The sequence below is a fragment of the Octopus sinensis genome, linkage group LG10 (assembly GCF_006345805.1).
Source record: "Octopus sinensis linkage group LG10, ASM634580v1, whole genome shotgun sequence".
In the NCBI taxonomy this organism is placed as follows: Eukaryota; Metazoa; Mollusca; class Cephalopoda; order Octopoda; family Octopodidae; genus Octopus; species Octopus sinensis.
This window is the reverse complement of record NC_043006.1, coordinates 27,631,559-27,648,643: the sequence shown is the minus strand read 5'-3', so window position 1 is coordinate 27,648,643 and position 17,085 is coordinate 27,631,559. Positions and strand designations below refer to the sequence as shown.

Below are 17,085 nucleotides of genomic sequence, written 5' to 3'. Positions count from 1 at the left end.
CATCAAACATTTGTGCTAACTTTCATTCTAAACAGCTGTTTTGTAATAAAAGATTACAGTGTAACATGATTTTTGTCCTTTGGTAGCAACTATTATTCCCTATTTGCTTACCCCTAGAAAGTATGAAAAATGGCTAATATTTCCTTCAAACTTTGCTTTTGTTACATTTATTCAAACTCCATAGGATCCCTTTCAAGACATGGCTCTGATGCTCCCCCCACTACTCCTGCTCATGGTCAGAGATGCACATGTTGTCAACCACTAAAGGACATGCTCAAGTGGTTATGGTCAAGCAACTGACAAGCAAATCTTTGGTATTTAGCAGAATATTTGATATGACAATATTTCTGCTTCAGCAACCCATCACTGAATCTGTCTGAAATGTAATGGAAAATAGGTCAGTTTCAAAACATTGACGTCCAGGTCGCAAAGGCAAAGTTTAAAGGGAATAGTTATTTCCTTTGATTTCCAGATAGAAGCAAATAGGAAATAACACTCACTATCCAAAGAGATGAAAAAAATTAGAATTTTGTTACACTGTGTTATTTTACTAAATTCTTCATTATTTCAAAAATCAACTGAAGCAAGAGCAATATATTTCAACAGAAATATTGTAACAAAAGGGTTAAAAAAATCTTATTTGTATAAAATAGTTTAATTTTATATTTAATTTAATTCTTTTATATTCAACATGTTTATGTAATGTTTGCTAATTTTCTTTTACTCAGCCTGGTTTCCAAGGATTTTTAGTGGTGGTAGCTTTTCTTTGCGTGCCGTGGATGTTGTTGGTAAAACCTTATCTGCTTAAAAAGAAGCACATGGCACAACAGGTAAGCATTAGTTCTTTTATAATGTAAATTATTTTTCCTTTTGTATTATGTCTTATGATAGTTAAACAAAAACTTTTAAGCTTGAAAATAGAAATCAATACAAACAAGTATGTACATGTAGACATCGGTCCCATCATATATACATATGCAAATATATATATATATATATATACACTCACACATATAACATACACACATATGTATATACATATGCCGTAAATCCTCGAGTATAATCGACATTTTTTCCCCCAAATTTAAAGGTCAAAATCCTTAGTGTGTACTCTATACGAGGTTAAAAATGAAAATTATTTTCTAAGCAATGTCTGAGTCTCTATTTGCTGTCCGGCAATGTTTATTCAGACGCATTTTGTAATGTCGGGTGCAAAAATACCTTAAGCTAAGCCTGAAAGCAATGAAGTCATAAAAGAATCATTCATGACTTGCAGTAAGCAACATTTTTTAAACGTTATTACTGTTATTTCTTTATTTTCTGCAAACAAAATGCACAAAAAAGCTACATGTTTGTATTATGTTATATGTACAATAATAATAAAGGACGTTTACCATATACATTTTACAAACCAAGGATGTTATATAGACCTCCTTGACTCAATTTAGAGAAGGGGTGCATATTATACACAAGGTTTAGGTTTTTCAGAGGTACAGCTCCCTAAAAATCCCCTGCGTATTATACTCAAGGGCGGACTATACTCGAGGATTTACGGTATGTACACCTGTTTACATATACATGCACCTTAAAGTATAAGTGGGATGTAACTATAAGAAAATAAATTATATACTCCATATATATTTTTATATATCTGTATATAAACCTGTGTATATGTATGTATGTATGTAAAAATATATATATATATAGCTACATGTGTGTATAACTATATACTTTTATCCATGTATATGCTTATGTACATATGCATGTGTTGTGTGTATATGAGTGTGTGTGAATATATATATATATATATGTATATGTGTGTGTGTGTATATATATATAATATATATATATATATATATATATATATATATATATACATATATATATATATAAGTTTAAAAAAATTAAAAAATTAAAGGTTTAAAAATATAATTTAAAATTTAAAAAATATAAAAATTTATAAATATAATTTAAAATTAAAATTTTATATTTTCTATATTATATTAATTATATTTATTTTTATGTTTTGGTTTATGTTTTTCACTGTTTGATTTGCCTAATAGTGGTTTTATCTCTAATTTAATTTATATGTGTGTGTGTGTGTATATATATATATAATATATATATATATATATATACGCACACACGTGTATATATATATATATGTTATATGAAAATCATAATGATGATGAGCTTATTGTACACAGTGCTCATGTGCACTACAACTGGTTGGAAAAGAGTTGAAGAGGGGATAGTAAACAGTTGTATAAATCAAGTAAAGACAGCAGTGAAGGTTAGAAATACTTGCTCAGTACACAGACTAAAACATAGAAAGGCAGAAATGTGAACTGTAAAAGAGTCATCAAGAGGAAAGGGTGCCATGTAATGTCAGGAGTAGTATTGTTAAATTTCAGGAAACATGGAATTATTTAACGATACAGTGCCCTGACAGCTAACAATTGACATGGGTTGTTTATTCCATACTTTGACAATTCTGGGCATGAAAAAATGTTTCTGAAAATGCTGGCTGCTGCACTGTTTTTGATTCTATAAGTAACCTTAGATATTAGAGGTATTGAATTCAACGAGGCTGCCAAAATTGTTGTCACTTGCTAGATGTTGAAACTTAAAGTGTGTCGATACCCAGAGAAGCAATATGTTAAAGATATAGTAAGTGAAAAGCAGTTGATGTATGCCTTGCGGCACATCTTTGGTAGATAAATATTCTTGGGGTATGAGAGTAGAAATGCAAACTTTTGTGTTCATGTAGCATAGCCATATATAGCTTTAAATAGATAACTGGTGAACAGATGGCAAGGTCTTACTAACTGATGCTAAAATACCTGCAGCATTTTTGACAATTTTTGAAATGTGGTTCATCCAGTGCAGATTATTGCTAAGAATAATGCCTATGTCACCTTCATTGGCAGACTTCTTATGGCTGATGTTGTGGAGGGAGTTGATAAATTCTGAGTTTTCACTTCCAGAATGTATAATGGTGCGTTTGTCTATAGCTAGGTGGTGTTGGCAGTTAGTAACCCATTGCTGCATTGTATCCAAGTCAGATCACAGCAAAGATCAGTAGCATATAGTATCTGTTCTTTTTATTTTGAGGTACAGATTAATGTTGTCTACATATTTCAACACACTAACATGTTTTGGATTGATATTTTATTAATAAGCAAAAGACAACAGAAGACCAAGAATAGATCCCCATGGGACTCCAGATGTCAATACATAGGGTGCGGAATGTTGTCCTAATACTATGGCTACTTCTTTTTAATCGAGAACGAAAGACTTCAACCAGTTATAAAGATTAGTCTTCATTGCCCACTACAGAGAGTTCCACCATAAGTTGTTCATGTGAAACAGCATTAAAGGCTCTGGCAAAGTCAAAATAAATAACATCCATCTATTAATCATCATCTGTGATTCAAGTGATGCCTTCAAGAAATTTGATGAGTTGGCTCGAGTTAGTGGGTAAATCCAAATTTAATGATTGAATAAGGTTATGATAGTTCCAGGGTGTCTTCCTGACACAGGGCTCTAATATGACAATACAGCAAGTGAGACTGGATGATTATTGACAGGTGATGTGCAGTTACCCTTTTTGGACTGGGGATTGATGCTGGCAATTTTTCACTGTTCTGGGGTAACAAAGAATTAGAAGACAGATTAGAGAATTGGTGCAATACAAAAGGCCATCACATTTGAGAAACAGTAACATCATCAAGACTAAAGGAAGCACAGTTGTGCATATGTTTGAGGTGTCATCACAGCATTGCAGGAATAACTTCAATAGGGGTTATGGAATTTGGTATCAGCAGAAGTGAAGATGGTACATTCAGATTTTCAACTAGAAAAATGCCAGCCATTTGTTAATAAGTTCTATGCATTCTTCAGGGTCATCAGTAATGTGACCTATGGTGGGGATTGTGGAGAGGGCTGACTGGAAGGTGAGGTTTCTCTTTCAAATACACACATTTTCAGAACATCTTATGATCAGGGTTGGCTAGTATGTATTGTTCAGATTTAAGTACTACTTCAGTTTCATGTATTCGTACTGTGTATGTGTGCACATTATATGTATGATTATATTTTATTCTAGTTTTCTCTTACCCTCACTTTTTGTTTAAAGGCAGATTCTAAAATTTATTGAATATCATGTGACCCTCCAATAATAATTTTTGAACATTCCAGAAAAATTTAATTTTTACTAAATAATGAAAAAACTTGATTATTAAAGTTAGTTTGATAAGTGCCATGCATGAAACTCATTCCACTTCATTACATTTATGTGTGCAATATGTTTATCTGCATGTGTGTGTGTGTGTGTGTGTGTATTTCTAAATATACAAGGTCTGATCAATAAGTATCTGGACTGTTGCCATAGTAACAAAGCTAATGCATGCAGAGTGAAGCCGCTTGACAAAGGTTGACTTTGAATTCTGCTGTGCACTTCTGCTGTTTACAGCAGTGCTTGGAAGGAAGGTGTGTAGTGTGTGATTGTCGCATTCACCATGAGAAAGAAAGTTGTAGGCCTATGCAAAGTTTTAGAAAGTGTATGCAGAGGAGTGTATGAGTCATACACAAGTGTACGAGTGGTTCAAACGTTTCTAAGATGACCGGAAAATGCTGATATTGACAAACATTCTGGGAGATCCACAACTAGTAGAACTGAGAAAACATCATAGATGTATGTGCAGCTTTGAGGGGAAATTATTGAGTCACCATCCATGAATTATCAGAGGATGTGCAGATTAGTTACAGTTCAGTTCAGTCCATTATCGCTGAAGATTTGGGTATGAGATGTGTGCCAAGTTGGTGCCAAAACTGCTTTCAGCTGACTAAAAAGATATTTGGGTTTCAGTTGAACAAGATCTTCTTGAATGTGTCGAGAATGATGAAAGCGTTTTGAAAACTTTGCGTAGACCTCTGAACAGGTATTGCCAAGCTTTTGGCATATTTGATGCCGATTCTCTGCTCAACTTCCTGTGTCATGGTCAATGCAACAATCACATGCAACACACCTTTGTTCCAAGCACTGCTGTAAACAGCAGAAGTGAGCTAGAATGTTAAAACTTAGTGCACATGCCCAGCAGCGATCAAGGTCAATCTGTGCCAAGTGGCTTCACTCTGTGTGTTTTAACTTCATTACTGTGGCAACAGTCCATATACTTATTGATTAGACCACATATATGTATATATGTTCATGAATTCTTGAAAATAGCAATACTTTCTACTTTTCAGAATACATTTTATTGATATTTACTCCAGACATATTAGTTTTAAAATCTTAGCTTTGTTTCGTATTATGTTTTCTCTTTTTTGTTTTCTTTTGAATTCATTGAAAATTTACATTATTTACATTTGACGGCTATTTGTACTCATCTTGTTTGTTGTTAACACACTGTCAAATGTAAATAATGTACATAATTCCTCATCTCTCAAATACAGAACTGTATCATTGAAAATTGATACTGATTTTGTAGTTCTTTATTGTTTTGATTTTATGTTCCAGAAATTTCCTCCTACGAATTACCTCTAAATTTATGGAAAGTTATTTGTAAAATTCTTAAATAAGTATTAAAATTGCAGTTCCTATACGTGAAGAAAACAGAAGCAAACCATATGATTTCTTATTTGTAGGTAGCTATGCAAAATTCATTTTGCATATCAACAAAATTACTCACTCTCAATATGAAAACTAGCAGCTTTAGTTGCTAATGCTGTGCCTGGCGAATCTATTTTAATATCTTTTTTTGCTTTAATTAACAATGTTTCTTGCCCTCTTGCAGCAGACCCCTCAAAGTAGCAATAGACTACTGCAGCAAAATGGTAGCCCCCACCATCCTGACAACTCTTCCACAGGGATGATGCAGTCACCACCACCTCCGCCACACCTTCAACAACAGCAGCAGCTGCAGGAGGAGGAGCAAGCGGAGGTTATACACTTTGATGTAACTCAGTCCCAGTCTTTTGGTGATGAAAGTGAAATGAAGGTGTCTACTACTACTACTACTACTACAACTGTCTGACAACTTTTACCAGTTCTTCTTCTTCTTCCACCACCACCTGCTCCTCTAACTGGGCTGCAATCCTCACACTGTGGCATGCTCTTATTTGTGTTGTTGTTTTTTTGTATTAGTCTTATTATTGTTATTGGTTTAGTCTTTGACCTGTGATATGTAGTTTTTTCATAATGTTATCGACAATGATCAGAATTTCTCATTTCATTCTTTTTTTCTCCATTACATTCTGCCCTACCATAAGTCTGCAAATAAACATTTCAGTTTATTATGGAATGACATTTATATGATATTGTAGACTTTTATTTGACCTTTTCTTCTCTGTATAGCAGCTGTTATTATATCATTTGGGTTTCACATTTTAAGAGCAGTGGATTTGCAGAATTGGTAAACTGTAGGACAAAAATAGTTTGGATTATTTGGTTATATTTCTTAGTATACTGGGTTCAAATCCTACCCAGGTTGACTTTGCCTTTCACCTTTCAATAAAATAAAGTAAAAGTCAAGTACTCATGTCCATATAATTGATTATATCTTTCAAAATGATGTCGAAAAGCTAAAACTGTTAAAAGAATTAAAACAATAAACTACTATTGAGAAGAGAGCTATAACTAGCCTGTTGGAAAGGCAGAATGATTTGTATACCTGGCCTGAACTTAATAACCAATAGTCCAGTCATTTATATAATCAGATACTTTAGAGAGACAAAGTTCACTCCAGTACTTAATAGAAGTACTATATATTCTTTGAGTTTTTGTTAGTGTAACTAGCATCTAATTCATTTCTACAATTCAACTGAACTCTTCTCATGAGCAATTGAAACAGAGATGAATATTCCTTGCTCAGAGGTTGTTAGAACAAATCAGCCATTAATTACAGAAAGGTTGATCATTCTAGCCCTGTTTCTCATTTTTGCAATGAAACTTTGATTTACTCACACCTTCTATTTGCTGAGCATTATTTGGAGCTAAAATTCTTTTCTAGTGTTAATGGTTTTCAATGAATATTATTAAAGTATCTTGCGTGTTTCACAGATTTACCCCACTTCCTTTTTCTCTCTCTTTCTCTCTCTCTTCACATATATATATATATATATATATATATAATATATATATATATATTATATATACATACATATATATATATATTATATATATATATATATATATATATATATATATATAATATATATATATATATTCATATACATACATACATATATATATATATATATATTATATATACATACATATGTATATATATATATATATAATGTATATATAATATATATATATGTATTTATATATATATATATATATATATAATATATATATATATGTATTTATATATATATATATATATATATATATTCATATATACATATATGTGTGTGTATATATATGTAGGAGTGGCTGTGTGGTAAGTAGCTTGCTTACCAATCACATGGTTCTGGGTTCAGTCCCACTATGTGGCACCTTGGGCAAGTGTCTTCTACTATAGCCTCGGGCCGACCAAAGCCTTGTGAGTGGATTTGGTAGACAGAAACTGAAAGAAGCCTGTCGTATATATGTATACATATATATATATATATATGTATGTTTGTGTATCTGTGTTTGTCTTCCCAACATCGCTTGACAACCGATGCTGGTGTGTTTATGTCCCCGTGACTTAGCGGTTCGGCAAAAAAGACCGATAGACTAAGTACTGGGCTTACAAAGAATAAGTCCTGGGGTCGATTTGCTCGACTAAAGGCGGTGCTCCAGCATGGCCGCGAAATATACAAGTGGGCTGAGAAGAATAGCATGCAGTTCAATGCTGAAAAGTTTCAAGCTTTGTGCTATCAGCATGCAAAACTAAATGCAATGCCCAATAAATACACTGGACCTGGAGGGATTGCAATCCCAGAGGCACAGTCAGTGCGAGACCTGGGCATTTACATGAGTAATGATGCAACCTTTCATGTGCATGTTGCTAAATTGGCAATGAAATATAGGCGGCTGACCGGATGGATTCTTAGAGCTTTTAGAACAAGAGACCAGGAAACCATGATGGTCCTCTGGAGGACACTTGTCCTAAGCCACTTTGACTATTGCTCTCAGCTATGGTCACCAGCCAGTGTCAAATTAATCTCAGAACTTGAGGCAATCCAACGAAGCTACACGAAGATAGCCTCTATGCAGCATATAAGCTATTGGGAAAGACTCAAGAGATTAAGACTCTATTCCTTAGAGAGTAGGCAAGAAAGATATGCCATAATATCCATCTGGAAGATCCTGGAAGGACTTGTCCCAAACTTTGGCATCAAGAGTTACACAAATACTAGAACTGGGCGCCACTGCATAGTGCCAAGGACTCCAAATTTGCCATCAAGATGTAGGACAAGATACTGCAATGGCCTGGGCTCCAGAGGTCCACAGTTCTTCAATATCCTCCCGAAGGACCTGAGAGACCTGCATGGGGTGGATGTAGATGTTTTCAAAATAAAGCTGGACCTCTTCCTGTCAGGTGTCCCAGATGAACCAACTTCACGGCAGGAGGTGCAGATGAGGGCAGCTGCATCAAACTCTCTCAAGCACCAAATGTCAATTGCTAAAAAGCATTCGTGAAGTAAAATCATGTAGCAATACCAAATGGCGGTGCCCCAGCATGGCTACAGCTCGTGAGCTGAAACTAGATGAAATTAAAAAAATAGAAATATATAGATATATACATATACTCGTATATATACATATATATATATATTGATTTAAAGCAGCAGAAAATTCAACAAAATTTTGTTGAATTTTCTGCTGCTTTAAATAAAGCATATTACTCTACCACTGGTATTTGAGTACTCTTTTTTCCACCTTGTTTCACATTTATGTGTTTACTCCAGTATATATATATATATATATATATATATATATATATATATAATTTCACATATATGTATTCATATATATATATTCACGTGTATTCAATGGTGATTTTCTTGAAGAGGTTGAGAGTTTCAAATACCTTGGCGCCATCATTACAGCCACAGGTCAAAGTGAGGCTGACATTAAAACACGAATCACCCTCTCTCACCAAGCCTTCAACCGACTCAATGCATGACTCTGGTCAAGATCTGAGATCCGACGCGCCACCAACGTATGGATCTACCAAGCACTAGTGCGAACGATTCTCCTTTACGGCAGCGAGTCATGGCCGATGAGGGTGGAAGATATTAAGCGACTAGCATCCTTCGATCACTTCTGTCTACACCGCATCCTTTGTGTCCGATGGCATCACTTTGTCTCCAACAATTCGGTGCGACACCAGTGCAAAATCACCTCCCTCTGACAAGTCATCCTAACAAGATGTCTGCGTTGGTTGGGTCATGCCCTCTATCGTCAACTGGGAGAATTCATCTACGAAGCAATTACCCCAGCTCCCCTTCAGGGTTGGCGAAAGTGATGTGGTGGACAACAGAAAACCTGGCTGATGACAGTCAAGGCTGATCTGGTACCCAACCTAGGTCCCCATGTCTAGGGTGTTCGCTGCTGGAATAAGGAGTGGTTGGAGATCACGCGGTCGTTAGTCTCAAATCGCCAGGCCTGGTCGGTGTTTGTGAGAGAAGCAGCATTGAGGATGAATGAAGCCAGCTCAACCCACCCCGGGTGAATGTTGTCTCAAGTCAAAAGTCAATATATATGTATTCAAACATATATTCATATATATGGTGCCAAAGGCTGAAACAATTAGAAAAATATCAAAGGCTTTTGCTGACTAACAGTCAGTGGGACTAGATGGTATACTATCAGTAAATGACATAAAGAAAAACTAGGGATTGTAAATAAATTTAAAGGTTACATGTGATAAAGATGATTTGAGAAGCAATAAATGGGGCACCAAGGAGGAAACATACATGTACACACATACACACACACACACACATATATATGTGCATGTACACACACATACATGTACATAATTCCTCTCATGTCAAGTCATATGTAAACATAATTTAACATTAAAATGAAGGATGGTCCAATACTTTTCAGTAGAGTACATATTTGTTAATGGTTGACAGAAACTTTGAAATTTTGTTTTCAAGGTGTTATGACTACATACCAAGGTAGCCATGTGTTATTATGACTACAATGTAGATGAGAGCTGTTATTATGACCACACCATAGATTGCCAATATATGACTACATTATAAATGACTATTGTTATGGCTATACTATAGAAAGTTTGTCATTATGATTATATTATACATGGTTGTTCTGTTGTTATGACTATCCTATAGATGGCTCTCTGCTGTTATGATTTTACTATACACCACAATGGAATCTATGTAAATAAAAAATAACCCAGAAGCTGAGGAAATTAGTGGTGGTTTATGTTGGCAAGAATTATTTGTTAAAGTTTATGATACTCCAGATAAGTTTGTTTACCATGGATAGAAGAGGAATCTGATACTTTGCTACTGTCTTTTGTCTGTGTAGAAAGAGATTTTTCAGCTGAAATATTCCACTTCTCTCCATGTCATAGAAAATAATCCAAATTAATGAAAAGTCTCCTTATAGTTTGCTGATGGTTATTGTTAGTGAGGTTATCTTTAGTTTAATTTTATAAATTGGATATATCTTCATGTTCATTTGGTTCTCTATATGTGAAGAATAACTCCAAGGAATATTTAATGGAAAAAAATATAAACTCCTTAACTTGATAAAAACACGAAACAACAAAAACAAGCAATATTTTGTAAGCTAAAGTGTATATTTAAGAGAATTCATCCAGCTCATTAGCTTGTTATTTATTTCATTCACACTCAGAAGTAGGGAAAACAAGTTTTATTCCTAGGAGCCTCGGAATATTGATGAATTATTTCAGACAGATAATCTCATTGGGCTCTGTACCATGTTCAGCCAATTTTGCTACCTTTTCACTTTGAGTTTATGGTTATTAATCTTTCTTTTACCATATCATCATCATCATCGTTTAATGTCCGTTTTCCGTGCTAGCACGGGTTGAACGGGTATGTATCTGTAGAAATACTGTTTCAGTTTTTAGATTAACAACGAACTTAGTAAAGTACTTTTGACATTATTAAGTTGGTATTTGGAACAAACTTGACATGAAAATCTGGTGGAAGGTTTAATTTGGTTAAAACAGGAAGTTTGTGTCATAGAACCAGGGATGATTTCAGGTGAGTTGGTATCAAAAGGGTTAAAAATGATGGTATTGGTTATAACATTATACAAAACATTTTTATTACCCCCAGCAAAGCTATATATTTTTTAAAATCTAAACTATATCAGTAATGGTGATGATGTATCCTTTACTTTCTTCTCTTGGTTGGATTTTAACCCTTTGAACCCATGAGTTAGCAGGTGTGATTTTGTTTGACTATAACCACTAGAAGATGGAAAAGTGGATGACAACATGGTTTTGTGTTTACATCTGAAAATAACAGTGTTTATGCCAGTTAGTGATCTGTAAACACAAAACCATATGGCTACATGCTTTCTGTCTTCCTAGGCTATAAATCAGCTGAAATTGTACTTGCAAGTTCAAAGGGTTAACCAAATAGATCTTTGCCTATGAAGAAACAGTGAGGAAAGACAGTTCAACTAAACTACATTTCTTTTACAAATATGTTATTTTTTGTTTCATTTCTCAAACTTTTTGCTAGAAATATATTTCATTGCTGTCTTAGAAATACCTTTAAAATTAGCATTTATTTTAATATTTATTTTCTTTTGTTTTTATAATTCCCTTTTTAGTTTTAAATTTCTTTTGTAGCTTTTCCAATATTTTAACCTTTGTTAAATAATTATTTTTCTATTTTTCAGGTTACTTTCTTGATGATTTCAATTTAAACACTTGTATTTTAGCCTCTTTCTTTTTTTGTTTTGTTGCCGAAATATTAATTGCATCCATTTTATTTCACATTGTATAGTTTTGTCTCTTTTTAGCCAAATTTTTCTACTTATTATTATTAGTATTAGATATTATAGTATATTAAGTTATTTTTGTTTTTCTGTTGTCCTAAATTGCTAATTCTAATCAGTCTACTTTTCTAAACTCCTATTATATGTACACATATACATGTGTGTTTGTGTGGTATATATATATATATATATATATATACATATATATACACACACACATACATACACACACTTACACACACACACACACACACATATATATATATATTCACACATACATACACACATGTATGTATATTTAAATTTATATATGTATACATATACATATGTATATTCACATACAGATGTCTATAGATACAGTTATATACATACACTCAGATATCTTCAGTAATTTCGTTGGATTCCAGATTTTACTTTTTTACACAGAGATCTGACTTGATTCCTAATGTTTGTATTTATTGAACAAAAAAAAAAGTTTCCTTCAACAGAATTGATGTGCCACAAAAATCTTCACCATTTTCTTTCCCTAATTTCCATTGCTGCATATGTTTTTCTTCTGCTATTAATGGCTTGGTTGGTTCCTACAGTTTGAACACCAGCAGCTGTCAGTTCAGAGTGGAGATTTGGTAAACCACGACCAAGATGCCATCATCTATGCGGCTGAAAATCCAGAAGACACCCTCCACTATTCTGGCCAGGAGCCTGAGGAGGTGAACAAGTTTTACTAAACACACCACTAACTTACATCAATTGTTAAGTCTTTCTTTCATAATAGTCTCTGCAGCTAACCACTTTTTATCTGTCTGTCTGTCTGTCTTTCTTTCTTTCTTTCTTTCTTTCTTTCTTTCTTTCTCTCTCTCTTTCTCTCTTTCTTTCTCTCGTTCTGTTTGTCTATTTGTCTGCATTCTCTCTGTATTTTCTTTCTCTGTTTATCAACTTCCTTTCTTACATCATACATTTACTTGCTTTTAATGTTTAGTCAAACTAATACTAAATTAACAAGATTTTAAAATATAGTTTTTTCATGTTGTTAACATTTAGGTACTTTAAAGATATAGTGCAAAATTTATAGAAACTCTATTAAACTTTTTTTTGTACTGTTTTAAATATATTGATTTACCATGTAAAAGGAGATGAAGGAAAATTTTACTGTAAACCATGTTGTGAATTTAGTTACAAGCATTTCATTGCCTGATTACTTTTGTACGGTTTACTACTACTACTACTACTGCTACTGCTATCATTATTGCTGCAAGCTGGCAGAATTGTTAGCATGCTGGATGAAATGTCTTGCTATATTCTGAGTTCAAATTCCACTGAGGTTGACTTTGTCTTTCATCCTTTCAGGGTCAATAAAGTACCAGTCAAGTACTGGGGTCGATATAATTGACTATCCCATTCACCCAAATTTCAGGCCTTGTGCCTATAGTAGAAAGGATTGTTATTATTATTATTATTAAGGTGGTGAGCTGGCAGAATTGTTAGCACACTGGTTGAAATGCTTAGCAGTATTTCATCTGCCGCTACATTCTGCCGAGGTTGACTTTGCCTTTCATCCTTTCAGGGTCAATAAAATAAGTACCACTGAAACACTGGGGTCAATATAATTGATTAGTCTCCTCCCCCAAAATTTCAGGCTTTGTGCCTTTAGTAGAAAAGACTATTATTATGTTACATTTATATTCATTTTATATGAAGTCTAACAATAATGTAAGAATCATTAGTGTTGGTCTTCATTCATCTATGCAATATTTATGAAGAATTGGAAGAACTAGTGAATAAGAGATTGAGATTCTTTGTCATTGAAATTCTGTGAATTGTCTAAATATGATTTTTAGCCTCTTGACCTGATTAGTTTTGTTGTCTTTATGATATCTTGGCTACATTTAATAGAATCTGGCTTAGAGTTAAGCTAATAAATTTCTGGATTCAGTTCTTGATATTTTAGTCTGGTGAATTGCCTGTGGCACATCTCCCATTATATTCTAGTTGCTGTAGATTCTTATTGTATATGTTCTTTCTGTTTCATTGTATGATGGACTAGGGGATTCTTACCTTGTTTGGAAACAGATGAGGATTGGCAAGAGGGGGGGGGGGCATCTGGTTCGAAAAAATCTACCTCAATGAATTCCATCTGACCTATGCAGGCAAGGAAAATTGGATGTTAAAACAATGATGTGTGTGTGTTGTATGTGTATACATATATATGTACACACACACACACACCAACAGCTATAATTAATCATTTGGTCTCTGAAAGCTCATCAAAGCTACCTGTCTAGTATGTAGCAGATAGTTACATATTAGTTTATAAGCATACAAAGATATATATGCCTCAGAACCTCCCAAAAGATACCAATATCTAAGTATTCTAAATATTATCAGATGTTCATATCTTCCTATGATATTGCTATTATCTTTTATTTAGTGATTGTTTTCTTGAAATTTTGAAATAACTTTAGTTTATGATTATTTTAATTTCCATAGATTTCCAAATATTTATTGTAAACTGACCCAAATCCTGGTACTGAAATTGTTATTTTTGCATTCCTAGTCTGCCTTCATCATATCATTTACCTGTGTCGTGCATCTCTGTATACATGTAGCTACACAGTGTTTGCATCTTTTGTTCAGTTCTCCTTCCTTTCTTCACTTTCTCACACATTTAATAAACTTTGAATTACTTTAGTCTCTAACCTTCTAACAATTTTCTGAATTATCATTTCGCATCTTATATTTCTCATTTTTAATTCTGCTTTTTTAAATAACAACTAAATCAATAACTAAATCTTATTTGACCAATATGTTTAAATTTTTTGCATGCATTGATCTTTTAGACAAAATATTCTCATTATTCCTACATATTGAATAAATATTACTATGCATGTTTTATTTTATTCAAATTAAGATTGATGATACAGCTAGAATTTTATTCCAGATTTTTTTTTGTATTTTGAGAAAGTAAGTCTATTTCCTAATTAAGATGCTAGACCATGAAAAATTTGCTGTCCAGCAGTTATTGTAGCAGGATTCAGATTTCTAGCTGTTAAATCAGTTTTAGCAGTTCAAGTTTGAAATGAATTTTGTTATCCTGGTCAGTTATCTGTTTTATCAGTCTCTAAAGGATGGAAAAATAACAAAATATGTGATAGGTACCATAAAATCATAGATTTCATATTTGTTATATCTTTATGAATTCTTTTGTTTTATCTGATTCAACTCAACTTCAAGATATATATTTTATATATATATATATATATATATATATAAAGAAGTCCTTTTAGTTTTTGCCTTTATTTTTATGGCTAACTATTTTCCTTTACCTCATTTAACTTGTTTGTGTGTGTGAAAGGAAAGTCTCTTGAGAATAAACATTTTCTGCTAATATGATTCAAAGGTAATTATTTCAACAACATGGTAAATCAGCCAGCTTCAGAGTTTAGATTGCAATCTAGCATGTAGATAGTTCTTACTTTAAGAATTGTTCATGGGTCTAAGGAATTTTGGTAAATTTTTGAAGACATGTTTTAAAGAACAAAGCAGTTTACTTAGTATTAATGTTTCTTCTTTTAAGTGACAATTGACATGTCTCTTCTAATCAAAAGAAATGTTCTTGCTACTGATTTTATCTTCCCTTAATATGATTTGAATTTCCAATTCTTTTCTTTCTAGAAAAAACGAAATGCACACTGAGGTTCTTTCTAAAACTCTGCTATACTTTTCTTAGTTAAAATGTTAGTTCAAAGAATTGTGTCTTTGATTAAGTTGATACCTCATGCTGTTTGGTTATATTGTTAAGCTGGATGGAGGTGTGTAGCTCGAGGTCTGTGGCCTAATGGTTTGGGGTATTTGGCTCACAATTGTAAGGTCGTGAGTTCAATTCCCAGTGGCACATTGTGTCCTTGAACAAAACATTTTATTTCACATTGCTTCAGTCCACTCAGCTGGCAAAAATGAGTTGTTCCTGTAATTCAATGGAATGGCCTTGTCACATTTGGTGTGTGATGCTGAATCTTCCTGAGAACTATGTTAAAGGTATGTGTGTCTCTGGAGTACTCAGCCACTTGTATGTTAATTTCACAAGTAGGCTGTTCTGTTGATCAGATTATCTGGAATACTCATTGTTGTAACCGATGAAAAGCCAGAGAGCAGGCCAAGCTGGATTGGGCAGTGCCTGCAACAATATTCTTTGGCAGGATTTCTTCTGTTGTAATTTTTACCATTTGATTTTTCTACATATAAATATCATTTCTTGATATTGATAAAATAACCTATTAATGACAAAAGCTTGTTTATTTTTTTATAAGGAAACTCTGTAATCAATTTTTTTTTTCATCTTAATAACCAATGATCTTAATAAGAATAAAAGATAATTGTTGCAATTAATTTAAAAAGCAGTTGCCATCTTAGATTTTAATGATATTACCAGATATAGAAATTGAAAGTAGTGTGAGAAGTTACTGATTGGCAGTGCTCAAGATAGTGAAGGAATATTAGTAACACTTGAACATTCTAAAACATTCATTACTCCTGATAAGCTTAAATATAACAAAAACATGTGGGGATAATTGTTTCATGTTTTATACAAATAAACATAGTTTAAAATAACAGAATCTTAATGGCTAAGAGAATTAGGATTATAAATTTATGATAAAAGAGAATACATAATTTAAGAATTTCAAAACATTAGCTTTTTTCTATACATAACCACTAAATTAACAATTTTCTGATCGGTATTTTTCAAAGATTGTAAATATATCTCATTTCTGTTGTCCTTTCCTTTTTTATCTCTTTCCAGTAGTTCAAAGTAAATTCAGTATCTCAAAACATTCATATTTTTTTCTTTTGTTTTAAGAATGTTTTAAAAAAATGTTTTAGATTATATTTTTGTAATTGAATTAGATTTTCAATATATTTTAATATCTTCAAACAAAATTGTTACTTTCTATCTTATATAATCTCCATTCACCTCCTTCCATTGAAAAATTGTTTAACAAATATCTTTAAATATTTATTTAAACATTAATAGAATGTAACATGCTGTTACATGTGTACATGCAACATTCAAGTATATGTGTGTGTCTATGACCTAGGTGAAGATTAGCAATGAGTTCAATGAGAAATTTAGCTTTCATCCT

General features: G+C 32.9%; 1 protein-coding gene across 5 annotated transcripts in view; it reads left to right on the top strand.

The window, feature by feature from the left end:
* The window catches only part of LOC115216617 (V-type proton ATPase 116 kDa subunit a1), a 153,638-nt gene that overhangs the window by 118,567 nt on the left and 17,986 nt on the right, over positions 1 to 17,085 (top strand). For 2 of the 5 annotated variants that reach the window (XM_036506446.1, XM_036506448.1), the window contains exons 18-19: positions 729 to 830; positions 5,799 to 6,002. In XM_036506446.1, coding sequence (XP_036362339.1) covers positions 729 to 830; positions 5,799 to 6,002 — 306 coding nt within the window. Of the gene's footprint in view, positions 1 to 728; positions 831 to 5,798; positions 6,003 to 12,534; positions 12,658 to 17,085 lie in introns of all 5 variants that reach the window. The other 3 variants (XM_029786097.2, XM_029786098.2, XM_036506447.1) reach the window with 2 other exon arrangements.